Source organism: Dermacentor variabilis, chromosome 3 (genome assembly GCF_050947875.1).
Source record: "Dermacentor variabilis isolate Ectoservices chromosome 3, ASM5094787v1, whole genome shotgun sequence".
In the NCBI taxonomy this organism is placed as follows: domain Eukaryota; kingdom Metazoa; phylum Arthropoda; class Arachnida; order Ixodida; family Ixodidae; genus Dermacentor; species Dermacentor variabilis.
In genome coordinates this window covers 206,558,413-206,584,605 of record NC_134570.1, presented here as the reverse complement: position 1 = coordinate 206,584,605, position 26,193 = coordinate 206,558,413, and the positions used below count along the sequence as shown (strand labels likewise).

Genomic DNA, 26,193 nt, shown 5'->3' with positions numbered 1-26,193 from the left:
TTCTGTCTCTACCAAGTGGGCCGCAGCGCCTTCGCTGGTTGGAAAATGACCAAGCGTTCAATAGAGCATCTTGCAGATCGCCTCTCCCGTTTAACGACGCAGGACCTGCTGACGCTAGTTTTAACGTAGCTCCAGGCGAAGCCGTTGCCGTTAAGCATTTGCAAAGCTAGACAAACCAGTGGCCAACAGCACCTTCGTTCTGCTCCTGTGAGGAGCTTTGTTCGAGTCCACCGATCACTTCAGTCAAGCAGCTATAGCTGCTGCTGCTCGGTGCTAAAAAGGAAGGTTTTACGCTGCGATTGTTACAGACCTCTGTATAATACGCGTGCGTGAACACCGTGACAACCAGAATTTTTTTTCGAGCTGGTGAAATTCTTTGTAATGATCGGCAAAGTGCTCGAAATTGCATTTTGTGCGGGCATACTCTGCTTAATTATGCACTGTTTTCTGCTCGGAGACGCACAAGTATCGCAACAAAGCAGTGATGGTAACAATATTTCATTTACGCAACTTCAGCGCAGACATATCAAAGATATTTCATTTCCCGCTTCCTACATATAGAGCTTGTTTCAGCAATGCACGTAAATGGTCGTATCAATTTTTTCGCCTACCGAAGAAGCGACGCCGCCGCCCTTACTGCCATTTCCGCGGAGAAGTGTTCGTGCTATTGGTCGTTGCAGATCCCGACTGCTGCGTGCGAACGGACGGAAGCGGTGCAGTTTGCAGTGGACGGACACTCGTTTTCAGTGTTACGTTCACACTTCCCGGACGTCTACGAAAAGGTGATTTGGCCATTGATTAAGTTGTTTAGAGGCAACACGGAAGTGGAACTTACGGACATCTGTTTAGAGAACGTGTTGTCATCGAATGACGTGGTAAAAGCGACCATTTCGGCGACCATCCTAAAGGATGGTCAAATTTGCACTTCTTACTCTTTTTACAATTATTTAGCCATTGAGATGATATTCAGCACGTTCTTTCTGACCTTCCGGCAGCTTCTTGTAAACGGAGTGGTATTTGCAAGGATGACACCTCAGCAGAAAGTTGAGCTCGTGGAAGACCTACAATCCATTGGGTGAGTGCAAATTTCTATTTGTGCTTTATTGCTTGGGAATATAAATTCAATAAATGATTATTGTTTTAGTACACCGCGCTCCTGCTGCAGAAATATGTTGCTCAACTATCATGCTTATCCCTTTACAGAGGAGTGTTGCTCTACTTGAAGTTGATCTTTAAGTGGATCGAGTGAAAGGCATTTCCGACCCACTCTTGATATATGCTCATTTTCCATCATTGCAGCTTCAAAATTCCGGCATGACAAGTTTCTCGAAAAGCAACATATCAGTCGTGCTTTCCCGGTTAGACTCTGAAAGTGCCTGATTATAAAAGAAATTCTGCCAGAACTCATCGTACGATGAGGGTCGACGAAAATGCGCTTAGCACTCACGCAATGTGGCTACATACACATCATACTGCTAACGCCGAAATGCGTCAAGTATGCAGCCTGGCTACTTTCTCGCGCTTCCCACTGGACACGCTGAGCAACCTAGTGGCACCAATTCAGGGCCTGGTGCGCGTGTGAATACTCCATGTGTACCAGCACACCTTAGCCAAGCTGTTCAAGGAAAAAATAAAGGATTTAAAGATGCGGTGCAAGATACAAGTATAAGAGCCCCAGTGTTAGGTTGCCAGCGTGCTGTCAACCCAACAACATAGCTCTTATATAGTATATTCCACTGTGTTTGTTTCTTTATAATTTCTTTTGGTGTACAGCTTGGCTAACGTTAAGTGGTACACCCTGTATATTCAGACAAGGTATGTGATTTGAGTTACATTGCACCAAGCACCGGGTCATTTTTATTATTGAAGAGAGGCACATGGCTTGTGTCCATACCCAGTGATCTAAGTTGGTCTGGTGGTTGGTGAACTGGAAGACGAAGACGACAAGCGATAGGCTCGCTTCCGAGCACCCATCTGTAATTTTAAGTCTTGTCTAGCAATTGTAGCGCTCATTTTTACTCTTTGTGCCTCTCTTTCACCGAACGCCGATCTGGGGGTCACCGTCCTGCGAGAGAAGCACAGCAAGCGGCTCCCGAAGCGCACCGGACCGAAGCAGCTCGGCGAGCCTCCGCCATCGGCAGCCCTTCGTCATGCTCTGATGGCATCGGTCACAAGCAATCAGCGATCAGGTCAGCATGTTGCTTCTGTAGACCACAGAGAAGATGAGCAAGCAAGGAAAAGGCTACGTGAAGATGACAGCGACACAAGGGAATCTACAGGAGACAACGAAGAGATGCACCAGACGGCCTTCAGTGTTGTCTCTTACAAAAAGAAAAGAGCCGCAGGTGTTCCTGTTATATTCAAGCCTACTCAGCCTGACAGCAGCTTATGGAAAGTAAATCCAATTCTTCTGGCTTCTGCGGTCGTGACAACAGCCCAAGAAAATATACTTAGCCACCGTCTCAACAAGGATGGCAGCCTCATAGTGACAGTGTCTACACTTCCTGCAGCCAATCGTCTCCTCACAGTGACATATCTATCGAGTATTCCTGTAGAAGCTCGAGTTCCATACTCCTACTCCGCCTTGTACGGGAGGATACAGGACATTGCTGTTGAGCACTCAGATGACGACCTCAAGGAGTATTTGAGCGAACAAGGAGTCATATCTGCTAAAAGGCAAGTTTTATACGTCCCTAACGAAGATGGCGTAGTAACGGAAACCCGAAGACGCTCGGTCATCCTGGAATTCTCTAAGGACGCCCCTTTACCAAACCGAGTGTTCGCTTGGATTCTGCAGTTATCCCGAGACGGAATACATGGGGTCTGCTACTCTATGTTTCAGATGTCAAAGACATGGACATATAGCGAAATATTGTAAAGGCCCCGTCCGCTGCAAGATATGCGCTGGTCGACATACGCATAAGGAGTGTACGTCACGTTCCCAGCCTCGGTGTGCAAACTGTGGAGCTGAGCATGCTGCGTCATACGGAGGGTGTCCTAAAAAGAAATCAGCCACTCTTGCACGGACGATCGAGCAAATCCAAAGAAAAGTGCGGAAACGACGAGAACCACCGCCGAATCCGGGTGTGATGTATACATCTACAAACCAAAAGCAACACGACACGCTGCAGCGACACGACTTTGAAATATTCCTACGCCTGATTCGTGAAAGAAAACCAGCAAAGGCCTTCAACTGCAAAGAGTCCATCAAAGCCCTCAAGTGATATAAATTCAAACCCACGACAGCAACAAGTGTCCTCAAGGTCGCAGCAGAATAAGAGGAAGAACCAAGAAAGGTTGTTAGATGATAGCACTGCAAATGGGATATCAAGCATGCTGATTCCAATGATGTCCGCCGCAATCAAGGCTATTCTCCGTGCCAGCCCATCGTTTAACAGCATCCCTGAGGTAGAGGCCCTCCTGGCTTTGGAACCACTGGTGTCGTCTTCTTTCATGGCGCAAAGCCATGATTCTTCGCAGTAGCAACGATGGCTTCACGAACAATCGTCTCACAAGCGGTGTCCACCAACAAACACTTCCCCACATGTACTATATTCCAGTGGAACGCTCGCGGCTTGCGCTCGAAGGTAGCAGACTTTAAGCATCTTGTGCGAGTGTACCGATTCCCTTTTATTGTTATTTCCGAGTCTCGCATCGACGAGCATTTTAGGATAAAAAGTTATTGTTTTCATCATTCAAGGAGACAAAATGGAATTAGCCGACTGCGCGTTGGATTTCGCAATGACATACCTGCCTCTGCGATTGGCGTAGCAGCACATGACAAGAACGAATCTATTTGTGCAACCACAGTGATTGCATCCAAAGTGTTTACCCTGATCGGCGTCTGCTTGGAACCTGGATCACCTTTCGATGTGACAAGATTGGAAAACTTGTTGACAAACACTCAGTCTCCACATAGTATTTGTGGCGATTTCAACGCGCATAACGAGATCTGGGGCAGTTCACATACATGTGCTCGGGGTGCCAAGCAGGCGAAGCTTCTTGCAAAATACAATATAGAGCCCTTGAAAGATGGCAGCATAACATAGCTCAAAAGTTCGAACACTGTTAGCTGCATTGACGTCAAATTCGTATCAAATCAAGTGGCCCCTATTTTCGGATGGTTTACAGATATCGAGACTCGAGGTAGTGATCACTACCAGGTCCTAATCTCTGTCCTTCATTTTCGGACGTCGCCCAGAAAAGTGAAACTGAAGTCGGTAGACTGGGAAGCTTACACAGCAGGCGTAGACAAAGGAATCACAGCCTCGACTACGAATACAGAAATAATACCGACAATAGCTCATTGCCTCAAACAAAGTACCCGCTCTGCCACTAAACATTGTAATGTACCAACTAACGAAGAGGAATTTGAAAGGTTATGTGCCATTCGAGGGCGTGCCGAAAGGAAGGCTCTACGTACTAAGTATATCGAAGACCTCAGAACTTGACAACGGGCACAAAGACATATACGACGTTACCTCACCAAACTGGACCGAAAAAGGTGGAGGGGCTTTCGTGGGGCACTGGACATACGACAACCGCTCAGCAAAATCTGGCGAGTAGTCAGAGGCATTCGCAAAGAGCCATAACAGCTTTATCCTTTTACCGCCCTCTCATTACATGAGGGCGCATCCCTGAAAGAGGTGGCAGAGCAGTACTGCAGGCTCCTTTCCGACGGGGCACAACCTTTGCGGGAAATCGCAAGTCATCAGCCTAGTCCACTTCGAGCTACCCTTCCTGACTTAGAATTACCATTCACCATCGAAGAGCTCACGGCAGCAATCGGCGACGCAAACAAGCGATCATCACCTTGCCATGATGGCGTGAGATATGAAGCGCTCGCAAATCCATGCCACACATCTCGCCTACGCCTTCTGGAGTACTACAAAGCCTCATTGGGGGGGGGGGGGGCGATAACTGGGGAGGTTCCTACAGAATGGAAGCTTGCGAAAGTCATTCCTGTATTGAAGCCAGCGACGCAGCCAACCAATTACGCCTCCTTCAGACCCATATCTGTGCTTAGCTGCGTAGGGAAGCTATTCGAAAAAATGATCTACAAACGACTAAATTGGTTCCTGGAAACTGCAAAAGTTTACCCGGAGGAAATGAATGGCTTCCGGCAAAATAGGTCCGTAATTGATAATGTCATTGCCTTGGTCTCATCAACTGAAGAAGAATTGGTCTCTGGAAAATACCTACTGCATTATTTTTAGACACTAAGGCAGCATATGATTCGGTCTATCATAAAGCAATACTCGACGCTTTGGAAACCCTTGGTCTTGGAGGACGGCTTTACGCATGGATTGAAGACTATCTTCAAGGACGCCAACTTTTCATGTGTACCCCGGATGGCCCCACGACGCTTTATGCCGTCGAGAAGGGAGTACCACAAGAGCTGCGTTAAGCCCGGTATTACTTAATTTAGTCCTCATCGATCTGAGAAGAAACCTGCCCCCTGGCGTCAAAATCACACTGTATGCGGACGACATCTGCATTTGGAGAGCGGCGCGTTCCCGCAGTACCACTCAACAACGTCTCCAGAGATCACTAGCAAATATATCGTCCTACCTAGATCCAAGGGGTCTGAAATTGTCCCCCGACAAAAGCGTTGCCATGGCTTTCGCGTGGAGGTGCATGGAAAAATATCCACTAGTGTTGGGTGGTCGTGCCTTTCCATACGTTGAGACGCAAAGGTTTCCTGGAGTGACTATCGATAGGAACCTCACATGGTCGCCCCAAGTGAAAAAACTGAGTGAGAAGATTTCCTCGGCGTCGCACGTATTCCGATTTTTAGCCGGAACACAGTGGGGCAGCAACTGTAGATCAATGGTGCTCCTCCATAAGGCCTACGTCGACGGAACACTACGATATTACCTCCCGATCCTTCACAAAATGTCTCCCACAAGCAAGAGAAAACTCGAGGCAGCACGAAACAACTGCCTTCGCGTATGTCGTGGCCTTCCGAAGGGGTCGTCCCGCTCAGGAACTGTAGCAGAAGCTGGATGCCTGCCTCTGGAAGTGCTATCTTAACAGGAGACACTTCGGATAAGCCTCCGCCACGTCATTCATACCAAGACTCACTTCTTAAAGGATATTTACAGAACCCATGCTACATCTAGCTTTGGGCAGGCCGTCGGAAGCCTATCTATTTCGATTCCTGCTCAGGCGTCACAAATTATACCGGGAAAAATTTCACCATGGACACTGTTCCCACTGGAAATCGTGCCATATATACCTGGAATCAGTGCGAAAAATAAATTGCCTCAAGCAGCGACTTATCAGATAGCTTTGGAATATCTGCACAAGGAATACGCAGCCGCAACGCACATTTTCACAGATGGATCTACAACTCCACATCGTTCATCATGCGGACTTTTTGTTCCCTCTACAGGGCAACGATTCCCGTTTCGTCTTGAGCGAGCTACATTATCTACTTCAGCGGAGCTACATGGAATTAAGGAGGCCCTTGTGTACGTACTTCGACAGCAGCCGCCAAGGACATGGGTGATTTTCACAGATTAAAAAGCAGCCCTACAAAATATGTGGAACAGGCACAAGCGTTGCAATAATCAACCAGCAGCATTTGACATTGCTTATCTTCACCACAGGGCTAAGATTGCTGGGCATTGCATAAAGTTCCAGTGGATACCTGGCCATGCCGGCATTTCGGGAAATGAAAGAGCGGACGAAGCTGCCAAAAATGGACTCCAATACCGCAAGTTCCAGAGAACATTTTTTACAAAAGCCGACGCTTCAAACATGGGAAAAAAATATGCCTATCAAGAAAAAGACCGCATCTTGAATCTGCCGCTTCACCAAGATAACTTCCTGAGTTACATTGACCCAGAAATGAGACCGAAAATTCCACGACCACTTCCTCGACACATAGAGAGATTGTACCATCGTCTTCGACTGAACGTGGCATACACGAACAATTATCTGTACCGCATAGGACTTACCACTAACCCATACTGTGATAACTGTCGCAACTTGGAGACAATTGAGCACATATTACTAGCATGCCCCGTGTACCGCGACGAGAGACAATTTTTTGAGCACCAAATGGACATGATTTGCCACGAACCGTTAACGTTACCGAGCATCTTACGTCCAATGCCCGGCCCTTCAAAACAGCGACGGGTTTTGGATTTATTGTTCAAATACCTAACAGAAATTAGTCTAATAGGAAAGCTTTAAAAATTGCATACTTCCTATACAAAAGCCTAAATTTACCCGCCATGTCACCTGTAAATATTAGTATCAGGTCCACTCGCACGTTTCATATTTATTTTTATCCTCTTTTTATCCCTCTCTCTCCTGGAATATTTTATTCCCATTCCCCATCCCTATACAGAGTAGCATACCAGCGGTTATATACGCGCCGGCAAAATTCTGTTTTTTCTAATAAAGAGCCCTCTCTCTCTCTCTCTCTGGTGGTTGGTTTCAAACCCACTTTCTTCAGAACAGCAGATCAATTTTCTCTCTGTTAGACTATGGACTATCCAGCGATCGAAGTTGCCCGGCAAGTGGTTCGAGAAGCAGATAGACCAAGGAAACTGCGTGAAGTAACCTACGAAGACTAATCGCACTAATTTAGCTCTAGCGAGCGCGGAGCGTGATTGAAGTACAGTGACAGTGACTCCATCGAGCGACGATTATCCGTAATTCGATCATTGCAGGATATGGATCTAATCGAGCCGTTTTATGTAATACATCCGGAAGCACTTTCTATACAATTACGGGGAAGAATGTGTCGGCCAACGAATGTTTCACCATTCCATTTTTCAGATATGCGGTCGCAATGTGCGGTGACGGTGCCAATGACTGCGGTGTGAGTACTTCAATTTTTCTGCTTCCAACAGCCCAGAAATAGAGCCCTATGTATGTGCAAACCCGACCGTCAACTTCTTCGTTCGTTTTATTCTTCGCCATTCATTAAATGGAAAACTAAGAACATAATGTACAAGAAATGTGAGCATTAACATATATTGTAAAAGAACAATAAACGTAGGTTTTGCAGAAAGATAGAGTTGCAACAATAAATAATCGGGTAAAAGTTAGGTTTTGTATACAACCCGTAAAACCAGTCAACGAAACTCAAGCGGCGTGCATGAAAGAACCCAAGAATTGCCTTATTACCATTGCTTCAAAGTGAAGAGTAATGTTCAAGCAATGTGTTAAAAATGTTCGTACCACGAAGTGAAGTTTCTCTTGAGCAGTATCTTGGCATGGGCAAGTCGGTACTTGTAGAGACTCATGTCACTGATGCGAAAGTGTCAAACGGCTTGAGCGAAAGAGCCTGCGTCTGTCACCTGCGGCATCGAAACGGCACCTAAATCCGCATTGCCATTCGCTGCGACGCCACGTCACGAATGCTCCTCGACGCCGCAGAGCGGGCGAAAGGGAACGCCTGCTGCAACGCTAGCTCGCCAAGTGTCGCATGAGGAGAGAGAGACACTGCCGCGGCGCCACATCTCCCTCACACTCGAAAGCCGGAGCGCGGTCCGTATGTCTCCCCCTCACCCCTACTGGGCTTAGATGCTGGTGGCCAATGCGGCTTCCTCGGTCTCTCGACGCGCAGGACGCCGTCGGCATGCGGCGTTTGCACCGCAAGCGGCAGCTGCAGCCTGCTGGCTCAGCCAGCACGTACCGCTTTAGCACAAAACGAGAAGGACGGCGCAGCGGCGTTCAATTCGGCATTTATGCTTTCGCAATAACAACTCATAAGGAATGCTTAGGTGTCCTCGGATTTTTTAACCCGAAAGCAATGAAGCACGCAGACACATAAACAACTTGAGCAGACAGGACGATACGCTACTTCCAACTGCCATTTTGTCTAGGCAGAGATTGTGGTTTTATATATGCACACGTCATAACCATCACTTCCGCCATCAGCTAAGTATTACCTTGTATAAAATTAACTCCTTTATCTTCGGGGCAAAGGGAGCTACACTAACACTTTTGTCCCCTGCCTGATTTGATAACGTTCTGTTATTTATTTCTCTGATTTTTCATCGGATTTTTTCGCAAACTATTTGTTTCGAAAGCGGCGTGCACTGACATCTCTAACGATTGTCGGCTATACGTCCACTGCACCGATTCTTAAAAATCAAGCTTTGTTCTGACTTGCCCTGTCAGTATACCAACAGCTCCTTTGCACTGTAATTTTCCGTGTTTTGGCAACGCAGAAGAAATTGTATCTATGCTTAGGGGGAGGAAATCAACTATCCAAAACATAACAAGTTATGTTAGAATGACTGAAAGAAAGGCATATGTAAAGTCAGTTGTGGCAAGGCCTATTTGTGGGGTTTTTGATTGTAAGCTCTCAGTCCTTTACTTGACGAGCTTAAGTGGGCAACAGCGTAAAGCAGTGAACTTTTCTCGGAGTGAGGGGCCTGTATCACACAGGTGTATCGGCTTATTATTCTCTTTGCTATATAAACCAAAACATTGTTCCTGTCATTGAAAAAACCCTTGCGTCAGTGGTAAGGCGCTAAGGGTGCCGTAAAGCACGTTGGAAATTATTTTTCTGCATTCATCGGTATTGTCGGTGAAGTTCGGCTTGCGCGTTAAAAAGCCTGATGTTAGTTTTGATGTCATGGTCTAAACACTCTTTTCAACCGAATGTTTCATTCAACTTGCACGTAAATACGAATATTTAAACCCGGCAGGCTTTTGAGGTTCATTATCCCGATGTGTGCAGAATTAATCTCAAGCAACTCCCGAGGGGCACGAATCTTTTTCGCTCATAACGACAGAAAGCTTAGCTATTTGGTAAGGATTCATAATGCCAAGATTCATAATGTAAAAAGGGGTAAGACGTGCAGACGCGGACACCAGAGAAGAGAAGTGGACAGCACCAACGCCGACTTTCAACTGAAGGAAGCACTGAGGCGAAAAAAGAAAGAAGGCACATAACTCACCTGCGCATGCTCTCGAATGGTAGCACTACGTGTCAATCGGGTACACGTGCTGGTCTACGTGAGAGGTAACTGTTAAGCCATTTGATCTCTTCCTTATGTAAGGTATTCGAAGGCTGACTCACGCACGCACTTCCACCGTTATTGATATGCCATGCCTCGACCATAAGACTCGTATCTTCATTTCTGTGCATGTACAACATCGCGCATTCAGCTAACTCAGGCGTGCAGTTAAAATCTTGGCAGTCTTGGCAGTGTAATGAAAGATTAGAAGCTTTACGTCCTAAACACTGTTTTAAGCCTAACATAAAACCCGTTGACGTTTTCAGTCTACCGCACTGCATAACCAGGTTTTTCCCGAAAGAAGAGCGCTCGCGCTGTATTTCAGAGTGCATTGCAAGCATTAAACAGTCGAATATTCATATTAAGACGTCTGACCCTGTCTGACTATTGGTTAATTAATTGTGGAGCATAAACATAGACCAGTAATGTCAGACAAGGAAGGTTATTTCGTAATTATACCAGAAAACACGTTTTCAGTAAAAACAATATCAGCTAGAGAAAATAATTTTCAGTCAGTAAACCTCAAGCATTCGGCAATTAAGCAACGTGTGATCGACCTCCTGTCAAGACATAATCTAGATAGGATTCTCTTTAATGTCAAGCAAGCAAAATCGCTCAGCTTAGAACTGTTTTTTCACGGTGAAGACCCATAAGCTATAGATTCCTTTTCGTGCTATAGTGCCAGAGAAAGGGACATGGCAGATCTGTGTGGCTAGTAACCTGCAGAACTGCTTAGCTTGACTAGCCTTTTCAGACCCCTTTAGCTTGCGTAATTCTCAGGCATTAGTTCAGTTTTTGACAGAGAAAAGCTTGGTGATTGCACAGCTTTTAGTATGGATATCCAAGATTTGAATTACTGCTTGCCGCATGACGGGTTGTTAAACTCCGCAAATGAGTGCATTAAAGAACAAGTGCAAGAGTCGGCTTTTATAGATTGATCAGTTTCAGTTTCAGTTTATCATTCTTTATATACAATGAATGGGTAAAACACAATATACAGACGAGGGTACCAAGACTGCAATGGGATCCTCATTTATTAATAACAATGTAGAGATGTATTAAAGAAGAGCAAGCTAGCCAAAAGAAACAAACACAATCGTGAAAATACAACATAGAAAAATAGAATAAACGAAAACAAATTTTATGTATACAAGCCTTTAGTTCATACAAAAAACTGTCAATATATGCAAATGGCAAATGTAGCTTAATGAATGGCGTAAACTTAGTTACAGATATGAAACAGCTTAAGGGCATGACTAAATCTATGAAAGGTTGAAGATTTAATGCTGACGGGCAAACCATTCCACAGTTTTATAGCAGCGAATGATGATGTTATTTTTCCATAGTTAGAATGAAACATAGGTATTAGAAAATTGGAGTTACGTGCAAACCTGGTATTATTGTTATTAATGAGGTGCCTGTAATTAATGAATTGGTATGAGAGCTGTTGAGTAAGTAACCTATAAAACATAATTATTAGATGATAGTTGAACAAGTTCGTTACAATAAGGATGTTATTTTAACGAAGTAGAGGAGTAGCACTCGTGAAAAACCCACTGCTAGTGATAATGCGTATTGCTTGGTTTTGAAAGTGCTGAATAGACGATATATGACAGTTATATGTGTTTCCCCAGGAAACAATGTCTTAATTAATGTGACTGGGAATGAAGGCAAAGTATAATTCTAATAATGCGTATTTAGAGAAGTATGTTTTTTATTTGATTAAAGCTCTAATACCGATGGTACACTTTTGCTTAATGAAAACAATGTGTTGAGAAAAATTTAGGTTACAATCTAATTTGATGCCCAGGAAGGATACACAGTCGGAGACGGAAATGTGATGACCATCTAGCGTTATCTCAGGCAAGCCAGGTAGTATTGCTTGGCTAGAACGGAAAATCGTGAATTGAGTTTTTGAAGGATTGATAATTAAATGTTTAAACGAACACCAGGCAGCAATATGGTGCTCAAGCCCATTGTATAGTTTAAGGATTAAGGTTGTTAAAAATTGTCACGCAACGAGATAGTAGTATCGCCTGCGTGTAGTACACAATGTGCCGACTTAAGACAAGTGGGTAAATCATTAATATATATAGAGCATAATAAGGGACCTAGTACGGAACCTTGTGGTACACCTTGGTTAATAACTTTAGTATCAGAATAAGCACTTCCAAAAGAAACTGTTTGTTCTCTGTCATGTAGGTAACTCTTTAGAAGTTTTAGTACTGGACCGGTAATTCCCAGGGCTTCTAGCTTAGTAAAAATATCTTACCATTAATTGTATCAAAAGCTTTAGTGAAGTCCAAGAATACCCAGCCACCGATCTAACCTGTATCATTCCAGTGACGAATGTAGTCGGTTAGGGATATTAAAGCTCATTTAGTCGTACTGCCAGCGGAAAACCAAATTGAGAAGATTGCAACAAAATAAATTTTTTAAATAATTATTTACGCGCTTACAAAATAACTTCTCCGCAACTTTACTAATCGACGATAGAATACAGATACCACGATAGTTAACCACCTCCGTTTTATCACCTTTCTTATCTACAGGAATAATCTTAGGTCTTTTAAGCAATGTGGGAAAAGTGCCACATTTAAAAATATTAATAATTATAATACAAAGTGTATCAGAAATAAGCGGTGCAACAAGTTTTAGATGAAGTACAGAAATATTATCTAAGCCAGGGCTAGTATTCTTTAGAGCTAATACCATGGAACATACCACATCTGCAGTTGCGGGAAAGAGAAAGAAAAATGACTGCAACGATAAATGGGATAAAGTAGTAGTCATATGACGATTGCTGTATATATTGTTACGGAGGAAGACGCAGACGAAAAGCTATCTACAAGTATATTTACAAGAAAATACGCTGCGCTTGGCCAAGAGGCAACAGCCCGCGCTAGCTTCAAATCGTCGTCGTCGTCTTCTTACTGCTCGGCTCTTCGTCATTGAAATTACTATCCCGTAGCACTAACCCCGGCGGCAAAAGCACCGTCCCGGAGCGACTAAAGGCCGGAGTCTGAAGCAGTGTACGACATCAGTAGATGCCAGAGTAGATGACGAGGTTGCGCTCACAGGAGCAATTTCGTAAGTCACAGTCGTCACCTGGCGCAGCACGCAGTAGGGTCCTGCGTATCGCGAAAGGAGCTTTTCGGAAAGTCCGACGTGACGCGAGGGCGACCACAGGAGCACGAGTGCACCAGGCGGAAACTGTGCTTCACGGTGGCGGGCGTTGTACTGAGGCTGCTGCGTGGTTTGCGAGTCCGTCAGTCGAGCACGGGCAAGCTGGCGTGCATGGACGGCGAGGGCGATGGCGTCGCGCGCATACTCGGTGGTTGAGATCGCAGCAGGAGGAAGTAGCGTGTCAAGGGGCAAGGTCGGTTCGCGACCGTAGACTAGATAAAACGGAGAAAATCCGGCGGTGTCGTGCCGGGAAGTATTATAAGCAAATGTGACATAAGGAAGGGTAGCGTCCCAGTCGTGGTGGTCCTTCGAAACGTACTTGGACAGCATGTCGGTAAGAGTACGGTTTAACCGCTCTGTCAGGCCATTGGTTTGAGCATGGTATGAGGTAGTCAGCTTGTGTTGAATAGAGCAGGAACGCACAATGTCGGCGATAACTTTCGAGAGGAAGTTACGACCATGGTCATTAAGCAGCTGTCGCGAGGCACCATGAAGATAATGTCACGCAAGAGAAAGTCCGCGACGTCAGTGGCGCAACTGGTAGGGACAGCTCGCGTGATAGCGTATCGGGTGGCGTAATCAGTTGCGACGCCTACCCATTTTTCCCCGAAGGTTGACGTGGGAAAGGGACCGAGGAGGTCTAATCCAACACGAAAGAACGGTTCCACAGGGACGGTGATCGGTTGTAAATAACCGGAAGGTAGCACCTGAGGTGTTTTCCGACACTGGCAGGGATCACAGGCAGCAACATAGCGTCGGACGGAGCGAGCGGCACCAGGCCAATAGAAGGGGCGGCGGACGCGGTCGTACGTGCGGGTTACCCCAAGATGTCCTGCAGTGGGCACGTCATGCATCTCAAAGAGCACCGGTTGTCGTAGATGTTTCGGCACGACAAGAAGAAGATCAGGGCCATCAGGGAGAAAGTTCCTTCGGTACAGAATGCCGCCCTGGAGGACATATCGGCGAACGGATGCGTCGGTAGGTGTAGAGCGCAGACGCTCGATGAGTACTCGCAGCGATAGGTCTCGGTACTGCTCATCGGCGATGTTAGCGAAGGCAGACACAGAGAAAATGCCATTGGCGGTACTACTGGCGGCGTCGTCAGGCTCGTCTACCGGGTAGCGAGACAGGCAGTCAGCGTCTTTGTGTAGTCGGCCAGATTTGTAGGTGACAGACAACGAATATTCTTGGAGGCGTAAGGCCCAGCGACCAAGTCTTCCTGTAGGGTCTTTCAATGAGCATAACAAGCAAAGCGCGTGATGGTCGGTGACAACGGAAAAGTTTCGGCCATATAAGTATGGGCGGAACTTCGCAACCGCCCAAACTAGGGCCAGACACTCACGCTCAGTGATGGAATAGTTGCGCTCCGCGGATGAGAGGAGCCTGCTGGCGTAAGGGATAACACGGTCGTGGCCACCTTGGCGTTGTGCCAGTACTGCGCCAATTCCGTGACCGCTGGCAGCAGTGCGGACTTCGATAGGCGCAGAAGGATCGAAATGGGCCAGAACGGGAGGCGTTGTGAAAAGGTCGATTAGAAGCGAGAACGCAGAGGCCTCGTTATCGCCCCACTGGAAAGGGGCGTCTTTTTTCAAAAGCTCGGTTAGTGGTCGTGCTATGGCCGCGAAATTTTTCACGAAACGGCGGAAGTACGAGCAAAGGCCGATGAAGCTGCGCACATCCTTGACACACTTTGGAACAGCGAAGGGCGTAACAGCATGGATCTTGCCTGGGTCCGGTTGCACTCCGTTCGCGTCAACGAGATGTCCAAGGACGGCAATCTGGCGACGGCCGAATTGGCACTTCGATGCGTTCAGTTGAAGACCGGCGCGACGAAAAACGTCCACGACTGCTGAGAGGCGCTCGAGGTGCGTAGCGAATGTTGGGGAGAATACTATAGCGTCGCCCAAGTATCCCATGCACGTGGACCATTTGAAAACATGAAGAAGGGAGTCCATCATGCGTTCTATAGTGGCAGGAGTGTTACATAGACCGAACAGCATCACTTTGAATTGATAAAGACCGTCGTGTGTTGCAAAGGCACTCTTGTCGCGGTGGAGATCGTCCACGGTAATCTGCCAATAGCCGGAGCGAAGGTCAATAGAGGACAAATAGCGAGCACCATGGAGGCAGTCAAGGGCGTCATCAATCCGAGGTAGGGGATACACGTCCTTTTTGGTAACCTTGTTAAGGTTCCGATAATCCACGCAAAAGCGCCACGAGCCATCCTTCCTTTTTACCAGCACAACAGCTGACGCCCATGGACTACATGATGGTTCAATAATGTTCTTGGCAAGCATTTTGGAACTTCGGTGTGAATAACTTGACGCTCAGCAGGCGATACTCGATATGGGCGGCGATGGATAGGAGGGGCATCGCCGGTATTATAGCGATGGTTAACAGCTGTTGTTTGGGCCAAAGGACGATCGTTCAAGTCAAAAATATCTTGGTAGGAAATCAGCACGCGGTAGAGCGCACGAACGTGCTCGGAGGGCATGTCGGGTGCAATCATTTTCTGTAAGTTGGCGATGGTACAAGTTGCCGACTGCGATGGTAGAGGAGGATCGGCTGAATGGTCGTCTACTGAAATCGATGCTACAGAGTGATCCTCGAATGAGCAAAGTTGGACCAGAGACATCCCGCGTGGCAGCACTTGTGTCGTCAAGCCAAAATTGACCACTGGAAGGCAGACGCAATTCGCAGTAATAGATAAAACTCTATGAGGTACTGTGATCCCGTGTGTAAGGAGGACGTCTTGCATAGGAGCCGCGATGTAGTGACCGTCGGGGACTGGTGGGGATGACACGAAGTCGACGTAAGTCAGTGCCGAAGGTGGCAAGCGGACGAAGTCGACGGAACTGAGGCGAGTAGGGTGTTGTTCAGCGGGATCCAGAACAGGCAGGTCGAGGCGGAGAGTACTGGCGGAGCAATCGATGAGAGCAGAATGTGCGGAGAGGAAGTCTAAACCGAGGATGATTTCGTGGGGACAGTGAGCGATGACTGTGAATAGCACGCTTGTTGAACGATTGGCGAAGGAGACGCGGGCGGAACACATACCAATTACGGGGGCTGTTCCGCCATCGGCGACATCGACAACAGGCGTCGTGGCGGGCGTGACAATTTTCTTGAGCCGGTTACGAAGGTCAGCGCTCATTACCGACAAATGCGCCCCAGTGTCTATGAGTGCAGACACAGAAACACCGTCGACTTGCACGTCAAGAAGGTTCAGATGAGTGGGCAACGTCAGGACAGGATTTGGCGGCGTAGGGAGCAATGCAGCGTCACCTCGAGGCGCTGCATCGTCTGGTTTTCCGGCTGGGAGCGGCGTCTGAAGGGAGTCGGCGAATTGGAGCGATGGGGCTGGGGAGAGCGAGATTGTCGTCGTTGGGGCGAAGGCGAACGAGAGTAGGAGCGGTTCGGTGCAGGGGAATCAGCGGCGGCGTTATCGGAGCGTGCGGCATAGGGACGAGAAGGGCCACCTGGGGGGCGAGAGTAGGCAGTATAAGTAGGCCGGGTCGGGGAACTCCAGCGACTGCGACAGTGCCGAGAAATGTGCCCGATTCGATGGCAATGGAAACAAATGGGCTTGCCGTCAGCAGGGCGCCATTCAGATGGGCTGCGGAAACGTGGTGGGTAAGAAGATGCGGGACGGGGCGGAATCGAAGAAGCCGTGTGGGTATCAGGACGATGGGCCGAGCAGATGGTGGGAAGACCCATGTTGTCGAGCTCTTGGCAGACAACTGCCTGGATCAGTGAGACCGTGACTGCAGATGTGTTGTTGGGACTGGAGTCGAAGGCAGCCGGATAGGCGGCCTCGATCTCACGCCGGACGATCCTGGTAACATCGGCAGTGTTGTTGGGACGAGGAGTGTCGGCACAGGAAGATGTCGCTGGGTGTTGGGCAGACGGGCAAACTGCTGGTCAATACGTCGGCTTTTAGCGAGTTCCAGACGGCGGCACTCCTTTATAAAAGCATCCAGCGTCGCTACGTTGTTGCAAACGAGCAAGTTGAAGGCGTCATCGGCAATGCCTTTGAGGATGTGGGCAACCTTGTCGGACTCAGTCATGTGGGTGTCAACTTTGCGGCACAGAGCCAAGACGTCCTGAATGTACGTGACATAGGGCTCTGTTAACGTCTGCACACGGCCGGAAAGCGCCTTCTGCGCGGCAAGTTGGTGACCATAGGGGTTGTCGAACAAGTCTCGAAGCTGTGTCTAAAGTGAATCCCAACTGGTGAGCTCATCTTCGTTCGTGCGATACCAAACTGTAGGTGTGCCACCGAGGTAAAAGACTACGTTGGCGAGCACAATAGTAGGGTCCCACCGGTCATTGCGGCTGACGTGTTCATACAGGCTGATCCAGTCATCGACGTCTTCCCCATCTTTGCCCGAGAATACGCCAGGATCACGGGGAGCGGGGAGAGTGATGTAGGTCGTCGAGGCGGCAGCAGGTGTCGAAGCCGCGGAGTCGGGTTGTCGTCGCCGGGAGCCATGAAGGAAGGCTCGACGTACCGTCCACTGCGAAGCTCCGTGACGAGGAACAGGGAACGTCCACCTCCACCAGATATGTTACGGAGGAAGACGCAGACGAAAAGCTATATATGTACAAGTATATTTATAAGAAAATACGCTGCGCTTGGCCAAGAGGCAACAGCCCGCGCTAGCTTCAAATCGCCGTCGTCGTCTTCTTACTGCTCGGCTCTTCGTCATTGGAAATACTATCCCGTAGCAATATTATAGAAGTAGTCACTGAAACTATTTGCTTTGCTAGAAGAATCAGTATGAGTTTGATTGTTGTAGTTTATTTTAGCAGCACTATTACCGGACTTAGGTAAGTTCATGAACGCATTAAGAAGTTGCCATTGTTTTTTACTGTTCTCGTATTTTGCAAATTCATTGTGGGGTCGTTTGGCTTCTTTCGCAAGTTATTCGAAACGTCTCGAAAATTTTTATAGCGTGCCGCTGTGCGTACAGTAAAAGGGTTCTTCTTAGTCTTTTTGTATAGGTTTGTTTTTTTCTCCTACTAGTCAGTAAACCTTTCGTTACCCAAGGGTTACCGGGAAACTTAAGATGTTTTTTTTTTGCATCTGACCGTAGTGGTATTAGCGCGAACGGCCTGTATAAAGATGGAAGAAAAATTTTCAAGAGCTCGATTGGGATCGTGCAGGGAGTTCATTACAGACCCATCGGTGTTTGTTATAGTGTTAACATAACTATCTAGGCCAAAATTGGAGGAAAAGTAGCTAGGCTAGGACTGAGGTATTTCGGCTTAAAAGGAGACGAATATTGGGAAATGGTCTGGGATCTGAGTATCTATGACACTACAGTCTGGAGTTGGCGCGATATTAGTTAGAGCATGGCCAAGAAGCATGTTGGTAGCAGGAGTAGAACACCTAGTAGGAGAGATAATTAATGATTCCAGTTCCCAACCAGCAAGACAGTCTGCGTAAGGTGTTACACTTCTGTTGTCGACGTCAAGTAAGTTGATTTTTTGAATTTTTTTAGAAACTGTGGAGAGTTCACCCAGAAAATCGGGAATCGATGAAGTAGGGGAGCGGTATACACAACCAAGAATAAAACTGTTACGATTATGTCAATTCAGCTGTAAGTCAGTTTTGTCCATATCAATTCACAGTGATTTGTATTAAGAAAAAAATCAAGGCTACGCTTATATTTAATTTTTGGGTGATACAAATATAGCAGAACTACCATATCGTTCCGAAATACGATGGCAGTTTTCTGCTTGGTATGGACGAATACCGTATAAATTACTATCCGCATTATCAAGCCATGTTTCCGAAAGCAGATAAATAAAAATGAATGATTAAGTGAGTCAGCAAACTTCACGCATTGATAAGAAGAATAGTGATATTAGAAGGTGTAAGCAACGGTTTGACTTCCGTTGGTGATAGCAAAGACATGATAAAAAGTATTCGGGTACGAGTGTGCAACCAGTACGCAGGACAGGAAATGTAACAATAAGCTACGCCTGCGTAAGTATGCGAAAATCAGCCTCTGAGTTTATTCGGAAGACCCTGCTATCGGTTGGTTTACGGGATTTAATCTGGCAATTTTCAGCCCATAAAAACTGCCAACGGTTCTCATTTTCAGTGTAAGGGCCTTGCTGAATAAACGTTTGTTGTCGACTGTGAGGTGTTCGTTATTCTAAATGGGACTATCTGTTTTACCACAAAAGCCAATCTGGGAGCATCGCAGACGAGCTTTGAGAGCCTTGCGAAGAAATTCATTTTTCTTGTACGTGAACAAAAACGAACAATGATGTCCTGGTCCGACATTTTGCTGGTGATGAACTATGTCAATATCTCCAGAAGAAATTGGGTACTCAATTGCATCGGCAACCTTCTTCAATATTGCAGAGCATTTTTCTCCTTGTGATGATGGAACGCCTTTAGTTTCGGTGTTATTCATTCTTCTGTACTGTGCCATGTCTGCGATTCACTTTGTTAATGCTTGATTCTGAGAAGTTAACGCTTAGTTAGTAGTTACAAGCTCTTTGATGCGGTGTTTCCGCGGGTGGTTTTCTAAAAATTGTTTCAATGTACTTAAAGTGGACGCTGGTTCCGTGGAGAGGTAACGTGCTTCTGCAGAAATCAGGAATTTGCATTGGTTCAAAGGTTGCCCCTATTTTTAGTTATATTTACCTGAGCAAGATGGCCAGCTGCTTAGAGAAGGCCTTGGGTGATTGTGTTATTAGGGTATTTCGTTACGTTGATGATTACTTGATTTTCTGCAATAGGGACGAATTTGATTCCGCTGCTACCTCATTAAGTGAGCAGTTTAAACTTAATGGAGGAGGAATAAAGTTTACTGAGGAATTTCCTCAGAGACGCGTAATAGTTTTTAGGTATTTCCTTGGTATTAGAACAAAATGACCGTGTGTTGGCGGTACACCCCTAGATCTTCCAAGCCCTTCTTAGACTTTCAATCCAAGTATTCCAAAGTAGTAAAAAACGGAATTGTCATGTCTCGCCTTAAGCCTTCTCTCACCGGATCGTGCATGTACAAAATGAGCGCCAGTTTTGATGCATAGGCGCGCCTATTAAAAACAGGGTATCCTAGCATAGCAGTGGCCACTGTAGCTGAACACCTAAAGAAGTAAATTTCTAGAGTGATGGACGTGATTACAAGAAGGCAGTAATAGCAAGACAAGACTAGTGGCTATTCGTTACATTCATTCAGTATCGCACAGGCTTAAAAAAGTTGCAAGTAGATATGGTGTTAATGTTGTTTTCACCGCCCCCAATAAGCTAGGTAAGATATGCGTTGCCGTTCAGAGAAAACGGAGCAGGTGAAAGGCAAAAAGAACAGATATTTGTCCTGGGACGCACACCGAGAGCAACACTTTTACTGACTGTCGTATGGGTGTGGTATATAAAGTCCCCTTTAGCTGTGGCCATTTCTACGTAGGGCAAACGGGGTGGGGCGGTGTATCAATCAGAAGCTAATGGAACATAAGATGTCTGTAACCGGTGGATTGCCTTCTAATATTTCCTTAAATTGCCAAGACTTCCAAGATTGTAACTGCACGCCTGAGTTAGCTGAATGCGCGATATTCTACAGGCATTCGAATGAAGATACGCGTCTTATGGTCAAGGTATGGCATATCAATAATGGTGGAAGTACGTGCGTGAGTCAGCCTTCGATTACCTTACATAAGGAAGAGATCAAATGCCTTAACAGTTACCTCTCACGTAGACCGGCCCGTGTACCCGATTGACATGTGGTGCTACCTTTCCAGAGCATGCGCAGATGAGTTATGTGACTTCTTTCCTTTTTCGCCTCAGTGCTTCCTTCAGTTGATAGACGGCGTTGGTGCTGCCCACTTCTCTTCTCTAGTGTCCGTGTCTGCACGCCTTACCCCTTCTTTGCATTATGAATTCTTTCTTCCTCTCCGAAAAAAAAAAGAAGAGGGAAAATGCGAAATGAAGTTTAAAGTTATAGTTCAATACCTATGGCTCTACTTTTTCATCCGTAGGTCCCTAACAAATGCTGTAGTATAGATGCGAATGGCTGACCGGTTCCTCTACAGCTCTCTTTCAACCTTCATCAAAAGTTATAAACCCTGCAACGCTCAGGCTCTGAAGGCGGCCGATGTGGGCATCTCCTTGTCGGAAGCCGAGGCCTCCGTAGCCGCTCCTTTCACCTCAAGGCTTCCCAGCGTTGCTTGTGTGCCGACTCTCATCAGGTGAGTTGCGCCGTCGATTGCATTTCACTAGCAAATCACTTTCACTAATTTGATGTGAAAAGCAGCTGAGAAAGCAATGCCAGAAAGAAAAAAAAGAAATTGTACAAAAACCATCGACGATGATTGCCTATATATGTGAGTTTTCTGAACGAATGAGTGAACGTTTTTTCTTATCGAGTTAGACCGTCGACTAACGCCGAAAACAGCTGAAGTAAGCAAACAGAGCTGTTAGCTTTAAGGTGGGAGGCAATAAACAAAAAAGAAAATTTTTTTTTATTATCGAAATCCAGGATTGAAATACCTTTTTTTTTTCCTGAATATGCTTACCCAACTATTTAACGTGCAAAAAACAATGACGCATTTTATTTTTTCTCAGGTAATTTCTATCATAAGATGTACTAAAAGTGCTAGTCGCGCCAGCAATGATAAGTAACCAATGAATTGCTGATTTGAGTAAAGCTTTCGCATTTATGTAGCGAGTTATGGAACCTATGCAATTAACTACGATAAACGTAATCTGATGAATATTAAGGAAGTAGCGTTGGAAACACTAAGCCAAGTGAAGATGTATGCCCATTTGGAGCAAATTTATTTCCAAACTGAGCTGTAAATTCAGAAACGTTGCATCAATTTATTTCGTTCTAGTTTTTTATACACACCTCTAAGGGAGAAAGAAGTGTGCAATATTTCATTTCGAAATATTCCTTAAGGAAAGAAGTTATCGAATATTGCGTAACATAATGTAGCGTAACTTCTAGTTTCGAGAAAAACGTAAAGAAATGTTTCAGACCATGTGAAATATGTGAAAAACAGCACGTAGGGGCCTAAAATGCACCATGTTCACAGCTGAGGCCCCATTAGATGACTAGAGCCTCCTTTTGTTCGTGTGACTTCCTCTCGACCACATAGAAGAAAAAAAACTGTAATATGCATAAAAAATAAACAGTACTGATTTTTGGAGCCAATGCAATGTCGTTGAAGTTTCGTAATACGAAGGTATGGGCTAGAAAATTCGCCCTAACTCCCAAACTAATCATTATAGGAATATAATTTCTTTTGCAACATGTTTCCAGATGTTTAGAATGCAGAAATTGTGAAATATAAAAATCAATCTTGCGCGAAAAAAATTACTTCTGAATGTGACCTCTTACCTTAATTGAACGAACATACACCACAAAGCGCTTCTCAGTGTTTGTCCTTTTCGGTTCACCTATCTGGTGTCATTCGTGCGCTGTTTTTACCATCAAAAGATATCTGTAAACTAGCCAAGCGTTACCCGTTTCTGCAGTTTCCTTCACTCTTTCAAAAATCTTTAGCTTCCCATGTTTAGTTTCAAGTTTAATAAAAAGGAGGAGCTGACGAATTATTTTCGACTTTTAAACTGCGCGAGACGATATACATGCATCTGGTGACATGTTGGTATAACGTTTTTGGCATCAAGACGATTACGCCGCTGCCAAAAATTTGCACCAGCAGCGAAGTAGAATATACTTCTTTATTGCAATGCTAGCCCAATGTTTTGTGTGATTGAGCTAGCCGCCACCATATGGCTTCACCGTGCAGGTCGTTCACATTCGTGCCTCCAGTGCTAATGCGGTAGCCCGAGAGCTCGCAAACGGGGCGCCATTTGAAGAGCTGCGCAAACCAGACGACGCACCGACAGAGCCACTGAACTGCACTGAAACTCTACAACATTACAGAGATAGCAGGAGGCACTTCCCTCCAACACATTATTTCCTCGACCGAGAACACGCCGTCGCGTGGCGCCAGCTTCAACTTATTTCATTTCCCTGTCTCTTTTGACCTCTTCCACCCCACACAATATCCCTCATACTGTCCCTACTGTGGAGCAAAGCCCACAGTGTGTCATTGCACCTGGGAGTGCCCACACCCTCCAGGTTACACCCCTATTCCTTCACCTTCCTCCTGGGACACTGCGCGGACCAGTTTAGTCCCGCAAGAGTAGCGACGGCTGATCCGGCGGGCACGCAGAGTGGCGCGAGACAATGGGACCCTGAACTAAGGGCTTTACTCTACAAGGAAGTCACCTCATATCATCACAAATAAATGTTCTCTCTCTCTCTCTCTCCACTCATCCGGAAAACCACTCACTCCGTTTGCGTTTGCCCGGATACCGGACACGCTAAAGCTCTATTTTCTTGCTGGGGAGCGCCCTGAATGGGACGGCCCGAGCAAAACTTGTCAGCGCACGCAGTATTCCCAGATGTTTCCCATAGGTTGTGTCCTGATCGCACTCACATGGTTGCGGCTTCCTAGGAGTGTTTAGAACGGAAAAAACTTAGCATCAGAAGCGGGGCAAAATCGTTGTAGCAACTGTCAGTTCCGTCAATAAGCACTCCTCAGCTTCCTAACCCTGCAGCCTAGTTCTTAGTGTGCATCAAATATTGTGTTGGTGCCATGATGGCGGCGCACCTCTGTTCAACAGTTGGTCCCGCCATCGGCTCAAAGGCCGACCTTTTGCCATAATGCGGGCGCCGAAAGTCCCGGTTTTCACACCGCCTGATAAGTACTAAAAAACGGGTGATGCACTGTGTTGTCTCAAGCAAAACTACTTAAAGCTTTCTTCCGAGAGGATGCGCTAATTTTTTTTCTAGTAATCCATAAGTTCAGAATCAACGTCTGCGTTATCCTCTTTCTTTCGTGTGTGTTTTCTATGCTTCCCTTTAAGACCGCACATCCTCGACAACTCGTAAAGCTATCTGTCGTTTTAAATGTTTTTAAAATGCAGAAACCATACCGTAATCTGGGATTTCGAAGTAAGGAATGGGGGAAGCAGCGAACATTTGCTGGACTCCTACTAATACTCATTGAAAAAATAACAGAATAATGAGAAATATAACAGAAAGAAAACAGCAGAAACAGAATCATGGCTGTAAATATAATGCCACGGGACGAACGACGACGGTGATTTCGTAGCTGTCTGAAATGAAAATAAAGTTATAAACAGCAAGCTCGTGCAGTGACGTCATCATGGCTTTCACCTGGCCTCAATGACCACTGGCTAAATGTAAGCAGTTCTAAACATATACTCCTCGTGTATTTGATGGAGGTGCGGAATACGTCGCCTTCCTCGTCAACCAAACATGGAACTCTGGAGCAGTGGCACACTGGCCTCCGCCGTCGCAGTGCAGCAAAAAGCGAACCTAATCTGAAACGATCTTTGCCCATAATATTCCACAACTCGGCTTCGTTATGCGTATCTGTGCCCAGCTTTTTCTTTTCTGTTTAATAATAGGTGTGCCAATGTGTCGTTAATGACTTTCAGGGCTATTGAAACACGTGTTTTTTCAACACTGGTGCTCATAAGCTTTTTATTTTGTTAGAAAATGCATTGAATATAAGAATATAGCCCTCTATGGTGCTACGGCATCGCTCATGATATAGCCGCTGCAGATGTACATGAACACACCGTAATGCACTAAAGCACGTACGCTAAAGACAGCAGTCGTTGGGCAGCAATCAGAAGAATTTGACAGTACGGACAAAGATACGATACTATTTCAATCAAGGGGCGCACATAAGTTCCGACAGCTCGTAAAAATTTACATGTATTTTTACACATGAACAGCCATCTAGGCAACAAGCTTTCAGTGTTATTGCTGACTTCGATGACGTCGTCGTCTCTTTCTCTCATTTTAGGGAAGGCAGGTGTGCTCTGGCTACATCTTTCTCCATGTTCCAGTTCATTTCTCTGTACAGCGTCATTCAATTTCTCTCCGTCATACTCCTCTACAACGTAAGTACCAAGGAATAGTTAAATATTTGATTAACTATAACAAGGCGCTAGGTAAGTTTCGATGGGAAAGGTTTGATGAAAGTGAAAAAACGCGCAGTTTCACACGAAGGGCGAAGAATTCACAGCGATAGCAAGGCTGGGCTTTGCGCTGGATCTCCCTGTTCGGCGGTGTAACAATATGCTGCGGCAACATGGTGGCAGCATGCAGGAAGCGAGGCAGCTGCGGCTGTGCCGCAGAAACAGCGCCCAGGAAGCTGAAAATTTGCGCATGGCGGCCGCATTTCGATGGAGCCAAAATGCAAGAACGGCCGTGTACCACGCATAGGGGACACGTTAAAAAAAAACCTTGGTGGTCACAATTAAGCCAGAATTCCCCACTACGGCGCGCCTCATAATCAGATGGGAGCATTATCACGTGAAACCACAGAATTTAAGTAACATAACGCCTGATTTTTTTGTCTTTCCCCAAATCTTGGAGAATATTTTTAAAGCAGAAAAATTTCAAAATAGGCCTTTGAGAAATTATGATTGTGACAGAAAGTGCCGCTAAAACCTCACGGTTCTATTGCTCGAACAAATTGATAATATGCAGAGGGAAAGTAAAAATGCCAAATTAGGTGATAACACAACTACGCTATTGCACAAGTTCAATAAATTTTAACACGTGCTACATCGGGGGACGTGCGGCTGCTTAAGGAGAAACGATGTCTACTTAATACGAGTTTTAAGAGTATGACTAGTTTCAAAACTTTCCTCACTAATATTGTACGAGAAGAACGAAGTCGTTTCGCGTACTCAGATACAGCTGTGCGCAAGTAAAGCTACCTACAAAAGTAACAGTTGCGACGCGGACGTATAGACACTGCTTGTTTGGAAACCGATGTACCGACTGCGCTTGTACTCTCGGGATACTTGCAAGGAGGTCAGGCTTTCAGCATTGGCTTACGTCCCTCCAAAACTTGCAACACATTCCTTAGTGTAATTACTGGAAAGATAACTAATATATTTTGGTTTACTCGCTATTTCTACGTCTAGGTTGGCTCTACAAGCTACACTCAACAC

General features: G+C 45.9%; 1 protein-coding gene across 1 annotated transcript in view; it reads left to right on the top strand.

Moving 5' to 3' along the window:
- LOC142576609 (polyamine-transporting ATPase 13A3-like) overlaps positions 1 to 26,193 on the top strand; it is a 296,153-nt gene that overhangs the window by 226,978 nt on the left and 42,982 nt on the right. Inside the window, exons 21-25 of the mRNA XM_075686810.1 lie at positions 681 to 782; positions 996 to 1,075; positions 7,792 to 7,834; positions 21,265 to 21,374; positions 25,035 to 25,131. Coding sequence (XP_075542925.1) covers positions 681 to 782; positions 996 to 1,075; positions 7,792 to 7,834; positions 21,265 to 21,374; positions 25,035 to 25,131 — 432 coding nt within the window. The remainder of the gene's footprint in view (positions 1 to 680; positions 783 to 995; positions 1,076 to 7,791; positions 7,835 to 21,264; positions 21,375 to 25,034; positions 25,132 to 26,193) is intronic.